The sequence below is a fragment of the Xiphias gladius genome, chromosome 5 (assembly GCF_016859285.1).
Source record: "Xiphias gladius isolate SHS-SW01 ecotype Sanya breed wild chromosome 5, ASM1685928v1, whole genome shotgun sequence".
Classification (NCBI taxonomy): Eukaryota; Metazoa; Chordata; class Actinopteri; order Istiophoriformes; family Xiphiidae; genus Xiphias; species Xiphias gladius.
In genome coordinates, this window is record NC_053404.1 from 20,782,461 (window position 1) to 20,792,034 (window position 9,574).

General features: G+C 41.1%; 2 protein-coding genes across 3 annotated transcripts; one reads left to right on the top strand and one right to left on the bottom strand.

Moving 5' to 3' along the window:
- The first annotated feature begins 1,046 nt into the window (after nucleotides 1–1,046).
- On the top strand, nucleotides 1,047–4,338 carry lsm5 (LSM5 homolog, U6 small nuclear RNA and mRNA degradation associated). 2 transcript variants are annotated; one of them, XM_040127414.1, is made up of 5 exons: nucleotides 1,047–1,322; nucleotides 3,506–3,601; nucleotides 3,725–3,752; nucleotides 3,850–3,922; nucleotides 4,077–4,338. In XM_040127414.1, exons 1-5 carry the CDS (start codon nucleotides 1,277–1,279, stop codon nucleotides 4,107–4,109), a joined length of 276 nt encoding a protein of 91 aa, XP_039983348.1. In that variant the 5' UTR covers nucleotides 1,047–1,276; the 3' UTR covers nucleotides 4,110–4,338. The 2 variants fall into 2 exon arrangements, with proteins under 2 accessions (XP_039983348.1, XP_039983349.1); XM_040127415.1 differs by lacking the exon at nucleotides 1,047–1,322 and adding an exon at nucleotides 1,346–1,485.
- psme2 (proteasome activator subunit 2) lies at nucleotides 4,322–8,151 on the bottom strand. Its single transcript, XM_040127413.1, has 11 exons — nucleotides 7,958–8,151; nucleotides 7,592–7,624; nucleotides 7,421–7,483; nucleotides 7,226–7,312; nucleotides 6,928–6,976; nucleotides 6,699–6,796; nucleotides 6,505–6,573; nucleotides 6,327–6,394; nucleotides 6,094–6,148; nucleotides 4,842–4,928; nucleotides 4,322–4,755 (listed from the first exon to the last, which is right to left on the bottom strand). The coding sequence occupies exons 1-11, from the start codon at nucleotides 8,003–8,005 to the stop codon at nucleotides 4,675–4,677; spliced, it is 738 nt and encodes a 245-aa protein (XP_039983347.1). The 5' UTR covers nucleotides 8,006–8,151; the 3' UTR covers nucleotides 4,322–4,674.
- Nucleotides 8,152–9,574: the final 1,423 nt, after the last annotated feature.

A 9,574-nucleotide genomic window follows, 5' to 3' on the forward strand; every position in this document is an offset into this window, starting at 1 on the left:
TTTTACAACTTAATAAAACTATACTAAACTGAAGTAACGCACAATACATATTACGATTAAAGTAATGATGGAACTTAACTAAGTACAGTTTTCAGGTACTAGTATTTATACTTCTATTCCACTGCATTTCAGAGGGAGTTATTGTGCTTTTTACTCCGCTACATTTATCTAACTGCTAAACTTACTAGATACTTCTTAAATCCCGATTTTACATGCAAAACACATTACGCCAAACAGTAGAATATGATGCATCTTATAGAATAAACAATACAACAGTATCTAAAAAAGCTTAACTCGTGGCATCTTGGTTCAACCAGCTAAATTAATAGTAATAGTAATAGTATGGCAATAATAATATACAGTAACTCTTCTACTTTCTTTTTTTAATTGAATGGAGTGGTATGAAGGTACACGCCAACATTATGGAAAATTGCAAGTTAAGTCTTTCAGCTATTTACGTGCTGAACATTAAAAGTGTAAACATTTGAACATTTTTGCTTTGACAAATGTGTTACTGGCATTTTTTTTAAATGACTGAGACAAATTCCTTTCAATACAAATGTTAATTCATTAACTAAACCAGGATCTTTGGTTATGCAAGGCCTTTCTCTCTCATTTATTTTTCCATTTTTTTTACCAGCTCAAAATTTTAGTCAAGTCTCAAACCTTCATTTTTGTGAGTCCTGCATTCACAATTTTACTTAAGCAAACAGAGAAGTTTTGTAATGTGTGATGATGACGATGATATTGTTAAATTGTTATGATCATTTTTTAAAAATGTTTAATTATTTTGTATACTTTTGGATAGTTTAACCTATAACAACGCATCACATTTTATCAGATGAGCTTGTTTTGTATGTAAAACATTGATCTTAAAAGTAATTAGTGACTGTAGTTATCCGAAAAATTAACAGTAGTCAAACAAAACAAAAAAAAATAGTGATGAAGACATATAAAGCAGGAAACCGTGGAAATATTCAAGTACAGTAGGCCACGGAGACTAAAGTGGGGAGTTATCTTGACCTCGATTCTGTTCTCTTTGTTTGGTGAAAGAATTACGTCATGTATTGACGGCGCCGTTGCGTGGGACCAAATCGAGTAACATAATTTAATCTAATTTAATCGTATCTATTTAACAGCGTGTCCAGTCAGTGTCTTGACGTAAAATCTGAAACTTAAAAACGATTGATTGACGATCGATTCGGGGTTTGATTGCTTCCGCCTGGTGGCTGACGATTTCTCCTGCCGATTGGTTCTGACTGCGCGTGGATCGACCATGGCGGCTACACAGGCGACGAATCCGTCTCAGTTGCTCCCACTCGGTTTGTAAATGAACAATAATAACGGACTTTCTGTTTCAGACAACCAAGGATGCGTGTGTGTTTTAAAGATCAAGGGTTTTTTGGTTTAACTCTGAGCAGCAGCAAGATAGAAGTTAAAATGTTAGCATTGTTTCGTTAGCTGACGTTAGCATCATGCTAGCCGGTAGGTAAATACTCCTCTTAAATCTGCAAAAATCAATCTCCTCTCCCGTTTTGGGCAGTTCTATTACTTAAAAATATTAAGAATTATCTGCAAAACTAAATTGCGATGTCAACTTAAGTGCGTCCTGCATCAGTAGCTAATTATCTGACCTCGTGGAGGCGCTCTGTACGAAACTTCAGCGTTGTTCGTTTAGTATGTTCTGCCCTGACGTTGAGCATAATCCTAAATAACGCTGCGATTAGTCAAATTACCACACACTAAGACATAGTAAGTATTATTACAACACGGAAGGACTAAAGGGGAACTTGGAGGCAGCAGAGGGCAGGAGATGGAGGGTCAGCGGGGGCCCCACAACAGGTCAATCCAGCCAAGATTATTATACAGCAGCTAGAAACTCACTGAGCACTTTATTGGGAACACCAATACTGGTCAGGGCCTCCCTTTGCTCTCTAACGGGCCTCACTTGTTCTTTGCAGCGATTCCACGAGATGTTGGAAACTTTCCCCTGAGATTCTGATCCATGCTGACATAAATGCGTCACATCATCTCCGCAGATTTGTCAGCTGCACATTAAAGCTGCCCAGTCTCCCGTTCTGCCACAACCCAAAGGTGGTCTACTGGATTCAGATCTGGGGATTCGGGAGGCCACTAAAGTACACTGAGCATTGGTCAGCAGCAATATTCAAATAGGCTGTGGCATTCAAACCATGATCGATTGGTATTAAGGGGCCCAAAGTGTGGCAAGAAAACATTCCCCACACCGTTACACCGCCACCACCAGCCTGGACTGTTGACACAAGGCAGGTTGGGTCCGTGGATTCATTCTGTTGATGCCAAATTCTGACCCCGCCAACTGCGTGCCTCAGCAGAACTGCTGCCCACTGGATGTTTTTTTGTTTTTGGCACCATTGTGAGTAAAAACTCTAGGGACTGTTGTGCGTGAAAATCCCAGGACATCAGCAGTTTCAGAAACACTCAGACCAGCCCGCCTGGCACCAACAATGGCGCCATGGTCAAAGTCAATGAGATCACATTTTTATCCCCATTCTGATGTTTGACGTGAAGAATTAACTGAAGCTCCTGACCTGTGTCTGCACGATTTGACGCATTGCACTGCTGCCCCATGATGGGCTGCTTGGATAATTGCATGAATCAGCAGGTGCACAGGTGTTCCTAACAAAGTGCTCAGTGAGTGTACAATTACTATCCCAGCTAATCTTAAAACCAAATTGAAGTCAACGGAGCAATAAACGCTATGTGACACATTAAAAACAAGTCACAAAAGAGGTTAAGTTAAATACTTTGAGATACACCAACCAGTCTTGTCTCAATCAGTATCCTTACAATCACTTTATGAAACAAGACAGTCTGTAAAACAATTTCTGTGCTTTAATTTCAATTCTTCTTAACAAAAGAATTGATAACAACAAAAAGCATCTTTGTATTTTGTAACAAGTAATTAAAAAAAAAATATTTTGATAGGGATCAGCTTTTTTTAAATGTATGTTTTAATTACAGAATTGTGTAGGTTATAGTTAAAAAAAAAAATTGTCAGTACCCTCTAGTGGACAAACTATGCGACTGCGTTTTTAAATGACCAGCATTTTTTTCTTTCCTATCAGCCTTCATATACACCAACACTAATATACGGTATCTGCAATAAGCCGATATACATTTGCCCAGCTGGTAGTTCAAATGTGCAGATTTGCTGCTTTTCTCAGTTTTTTATCGTTTTAATTTAATATTCGTTTGGGGGGGGTTGAGTGTTTGGAGATGACACCTTGGGCTGTGGGAAAGTGTGATGAACGTGCTTTGCTATTTTCTCATGTTAGAGAGCAAACGATCACTTGAGTAATTGGAAAAAACAACCAACAGATTAACTGATAATGAAAAATAGCCGGTGGATGCAGAGAACATTTAAGCATCCAAGTAAAAAAAACTGCGAACTCTAGAAGTGATCACTTAACAATCAATCACTTGTAATCACTTACAGATTCTGCAATTTTCCTTTATCTTTCAGAGCTTGTGGACAAATGTATCGGCTCCCGCATTCACATCGTCATGAAAACCGACAAAGAAATCGTCGGTACCCTGCTGGGTTTCGATGACTTTGTCAGTATCCTTTCAGTCAGGTTACAGTCTCTTTAAAACAAAAACACAGACACACACTTCCTCCTGTTTAATGCACTGGGTGATTTTACCGTTTGATTTGAATTTTGCCCCTAACTTAGTGTCTTAGATATGGTCTTGGAGGATGTGACAGAATTGTAAGTACGCGTCTTATTTTTGCACGATGTACAGTCACGTTTAGGTCAACTGCTCACCTGTATGTTGAATTAACTCATTCTTATGTCTTTGCTGCAGCGAAATCACACCAGAGGGGAGGAGGATAACCAAACTGGACCAGATCCTCCTTAACGGCAATAACATCACTATGGTAGGAAAATAACCTCCCATGTCTTGTAGCGTTAGATTCACCTTATAGGCTCACAACTCTTATCGTACGCCTTCATGACCTGTTCCTGTTTTCTTAGGCCTTCACAGTAAGATTTATATCCATATATCTTCTTTTTTTTGTTTGTTTTTTACAGCTCATACCTGGTGGAGAAGGTCCGGAAGTTTGAATCACTGAGACAGTTTTGTGTTTTGCCCTTTTCCTACACTGTGTTTCTTAGTTGATTATGTCATTATTGTTGTTATTGGTCTTCCCTCTTGATCTTTAAGGAGGAAAATATTTTTGTAATAACATTCAAAACTGAGTATTTGTTTTAAAAAAAGGATAAATGAGAAGCGTAAAATGAATCACACATTACAAAAAGTTAAGTTACATTACAAATAAATCTCTGAATCTCACACAATCTTTATTCTTTTTTTTTTTAAACTGTCGTACAACAACTTAAATTTAGTGCAACGGTTTGTACAAAACTAAAGGGTTATCCATACAGCATTGATAAAACCTTGATCCAGTCCCCTGTCGTTTTGTAGAAGTAGAATTGAGAAATGAAACTTGTTTCAAAATTTAAAAAAAATTTTTTTTTTTTTTTAAACTGGTTTACATGTACATGACTGAACAGGGGGGGGTTGATTGATACTGAATACACCAGATGAACGATACAGCTGTTTGAGCAGAGGATTGAAGAGTCCGTCCCGGCGCTACCTCCCCATCACCAGCTCCCCTTCCCTCCAGCTTCAGTACATGGAGGGCTTCTCCTCTCCTTTTGGATTGGTCACCTTTTCCAGATTCTTGTTGATGATGTCGTAGAGCTCGGCCTAGAGCAAACAGGTAGGAGAGAGTTTAAATCTTCTTGTGCGACAGTATGGCGGTTAACGTTCCTGAGAGGGTCGGGTTGACTCACGTGGAAGCCGCGGATGTCGAGAACAATCACTCTGATCTCGGAGTAGATGGCCTCGTCCTTCTCGTGGACGAGCGAGCGGTAGTCCATCTGGGGGGGAAGGAACGCTGAGTTAAAGGAGCACCCGGCCAGTTTTACAAGTCAAGATCGGTTTACTCAACACGGGGCAGAAGGGCCCCAGGATCGATCACCGGCGATCGCCGCTCTGTCTGGCTCGGTCTGATGTCGCGCAAACGTAAAAAACAGCCTCACGAGATCAGGGCAGCCCCGGTTTATTTCCACCGACTGCAAAAACACCCGGCTCGCACCTGATCTGGGAGCTGATTGGTTTAGAAGTTGGATCAGCAGCGTGGCCCTCCGTAGAAACTTTGTCATTTTTGGTTTAATTGAAGAAAAAGTGTTGTGCGGTCGATGGTTACTCAGTCAGTCAGAGAAGCTGACGACATTCATCTTAAAGTAGCTCTCATGGACTGCAGGCAATCTACAATATGATTATTACCGATTCAATTTGTACTAAGCAACAAAGACTTTTGGTCGGTGGGATGTGAAGATTCTTATAACAACATTTGTACAAATACAAAGCTCTGACAGTCGAAATATCTGACTGTAAAATAACAGAAATGTGGATGTTAAACCGTAAGCCCTGTCATGATGATCACATTTGGCCTATACAGCATTTTAATAGATCACCCTGTGAAATAAAAATAAAGGAAAAAAAACGAGTGGACACTGGTTACGAGCTGGACAGATGGGCTGCGGCTTCGCCGCTGCCGCCCGATCTCGCCTGCTCTGCAGGTGGGGCGCACTTCATCTCGAATGAACCCTAAATTTAAAATAAAAAAATTCCCTGAGTGATTTTCCTCAAGGTTAATCCGGGCCTGCGCTTGGAGATGAATCTTTTAAAGGAAAGCCGGCAGTGGTGGAAGAAGTACACAATGCATTTTCCAGCTACTCTAGTGGGGCTTTTTAATACTTCGTTTAGCGTGGGAAGTAGGAGGAATTTTCTCAACCCATAAAGGAACAGCTACCCCTACAGTTTGCCCCCACAAAATTCAACTTAAAAATCACCAAATTTGGAGATGCGTTGGTTTTCACTTCGCTATAACAGGAGGGGTATGAACAACTGTAATCTGAAGAGCAAAAAGATTTTTTAAAAAGTGCAATATTTGGCTCTGAAATGTAGTGGAGCGTAGTTTTGTTTTGTTTTTGTTTTCTTCATGGGAAAGCTGTAGACGAGAACATTGTTAACACTCACCACGTGGGTGTCTTTGGAGGCTTTGGCGACAGCATCTCCCCTCTCCGAGAAGTACCTAAGTATTTTTTTTTAAAAACAGACACGTGACCAGAAATTTGTGTGGATATCAACCAAAATTACCATTTAAAAAAAAAAACAAAAACAAAAAAAACGCTTTGGTTCCTGCTTTAGAAAGAGTCCAAATATCCGGCATTCTTAATAAAATAAAACGCAAGCATTTATATCCAGCCTACTTGTTGATGTTGGTCTGAAAACCGTCAACTTTGGTCTTTACAGCAGCAATTCTCTCCAAGATTTTCTCCTGTGGGGGGGGGGATAATTTCCAACCATTAATAATGCTTGCACGTTAACTAACATATGTCACTATGTCTGCATGGTACGGTCTTTTTTTTTTTTTAAATGGAAATGTACCTGAATGGCAACTCCAAAGTCATTTCCATCCTCTATTTTTGGGATGAGATGCTGAATCCAGCAGGACACCTACAGGGAAAAAGTGAATTTGACTATGCAAAAATGCGAAAGCCGGAAGGTTCCCCATACCACTTTTGTTTTTAAGGCAGACACTGGGTCAGCCTTCATCTCTAAACTCCCAGTGATTCACTTACAGCAATGATTGTCTCTCTGAGAGCCACGATCTCCGGTTTCACCCTGTCCAGAAGCATCATAATCTTCTCGTTCCCCTTGATGAAGCCACATTTTGGAGCTGCGGAAGAAAAGGAGGACTTTTCTGCCAAACCCCGTCATATACGTCTTGTGCAGACGCCACATGCTACCCGTCAGCCTTGACAACAAAAATACGAAAAATGGAAAAGGAAAAAAAAAAAAGCTCTTTACCTTTCTTCTTTTTCTTCTCATCATCTTCATTCTTGTCAGTCTCCATTTCCTGTGAGATCAGATTTGCATGGGTCAAAAAGGGACAAACATTTCAGGACTTTTGTTTTTGTCATGTTTGGCTTCTGATGCAAGACAAATCACAGTACTTTACTACGGGGCCCGATTAACCCGGCGAGGGGCCCCAGTCGAGGTGTGATCAAAGTATCTCTCTTGAGGTCTCTCTACTTGTGGCACCTGAACGTGCGATTGGTTAAATTCACTGTTGCGGCGTGAAACGGACGAGCGGAGCCGGTCTCACCTCGTCCTCCGGGGAGGGGGGCTCTGGTATGGGGATGTCCAGCGGAGCCTGGAGCGAGGACACGTCGGTGATGCTGAGGGCATCGTCCTGAAAACACAGACGGCACGAGAAGGATGAGGAGCAGCAAACGCAGGGGCCCGCCGGGTTATGTCAGGCGTCCACCATGTGTTATAGTAAAATAATGAACTCCCTGACCCTGAGCAGGGCATCGAGCTGTATGATCTTCAGTGGGATGTAATTGGAGAACAGATTCTCTGCCTGGAAAACATTCAAATAAAAAAACAAAACGCACAAACAGGTCAAGTTTGAAGCCGATTATTTGGAGAAAAAAATGTGCCATTCAACGTCAGAAGTGGCTCTACAGACCTCGTGATACAGGGACTGGTGGAAGTTTTCCACCTGTGGGGAAATGGGACACAGAATAAAGTCAATTAAAACACTCTTTTGTTTTTGTTTTCTCTCCACAACAATACCATTTTAATCCGCTGAGTAATGCTACATTAAAAAACGGCTTGGATCTACTTTCGCTTTCCTCTCGCGAAGGGACTTTCCGACGCTTTACCGAGCACAACTGACTCTCCGTTTTTCCGACATGTCGGTGCTGGACGCTTCGGAAGAACCGGCCGCAAATAAAAGAAAAGAAAAAAAGAAAAGAAAAAGCCACTGATTCAGAATAAAGGAGCCTCTCCCCCGCCGGTCCCGCACGGAGCGCACTTACCGCAGCAAACTTACCTTCAGGGAACTCGCTCGGCTTATTTTCAGGCTGGACGTCTTTGACATGACTAAAAGCAAACTCTTCACCCCGCGGACAAATAAATTAGGGTTCGGTTTGCTTGTTCGAAAGGAAATCGGAGGTGAGCCGGTGCAGGAGAGGACGACGCGTATCGCCTGTTTTTTTTTTTTTTTAATTTCCTCTCCCCGGTTTACTTTCGATTTGGCATCGGATGATGCAGTTGGCGCCTCCCACCGTCGCCCTCCTCCGGGTCGTTTCCTCAAATTTCAAAACTCCCACTTCACGGGTTCGGTAGACTCCTGGGTGAAGAGATTCACACCCAATATCCACGCGTACGCAGTGACTGCGGCTTTTGGCCAAATCGTGCGCGTCCAAGACTGAAATATTGACGTTAACGCAGATATTCATTCATCCAAAATCCCCCTGAATGATGCAGGTTCATTTCTCGAGACGTGAACAGCCAATCATGTGGCGCCAAATTATTTTTACTTACAGTAATAAACTCTATATAAAGTATTGTGTTCTGTTACTTAATCAGTGGGAAAAGCTACTTACCTCCTTTGGGGAAAAAAAAAACAAAATCTTAATTTCACATGATGGACACTTGGTTTTCGTATGTGAAATATCATCACGTGAGAAAAAAGGGGACGTGTGGTGTGGCACATGTTGAACAGCATTTGACGTGTGATAAGGGTCACATACAGGCACATTTTCAGGCACCTTATGTGAAAAGAAAAATTCCTATTTTACATGTTGTACTTTACTGGATGGTGTTGATGATGGGAAGAGCATGAAGGAGACTCCGTCTTGATTGCATATAAAGGTTTATTACAAAGAAGCACAGCGTCAAGTCCAGCACCTGCAGATCTGCTCCTGAGAGGGTGTGAAGCCGATGAACCAGTCTGAGAATCAGCCTCGGTCACCGACTCTTAAATACGACAGTTGTTTTCCTAAAAAACTGTCACTAACACACGGCTCCAGTCACTGAGCGTTAACTTCCTTTTCAAGCTATGAGGCGCCCTCTGACGACCTTTGACCTAGGGACTTCCAACACATGGTTTCAATTCTACATATATGACCGTACACCTCAATGTGAAACAATAATTTCACATCTGTTTAAAAAAAAAAAAAAAAATTCCAAAAGACAGTGTCTCAAAAAATTCTGAACGTCCCCATGAAACAGCAGTAAAACAAACCAACTAAACAACATTGTTTTATTCATATAACCTGATTGATAATTTAACAGATTAACTGAAAATTAAGTGAATTGAAATTAATAATTTCAGAGACAAAAAAAAAAAAAAAACATAGTTAATGTAGGGGAACGGGGCCTAGTGAAAAAGGAGAAGACCAGCTCAACAGCACCACAAACTGCATCCTCCAAAATGACCACAAAGTTGACTCAGCACCTCTCTAAAACAGTAAGGGAAGGTTTTTTTGCATTGGACTGCATTAGCGTCTGCTAGTTGTACCTAATAAAATGAGTGTATACAACCGGTGTCAACGGGGCTGCAGGTAACCGGAGTTAAAAAAGAAAAAAAAAAAGAAAATTGGAAAGTACTGCTTTTAATTTGAAGAAACCCCGCTTCAATTTTGAAAAACGAACAGGAAGTAGA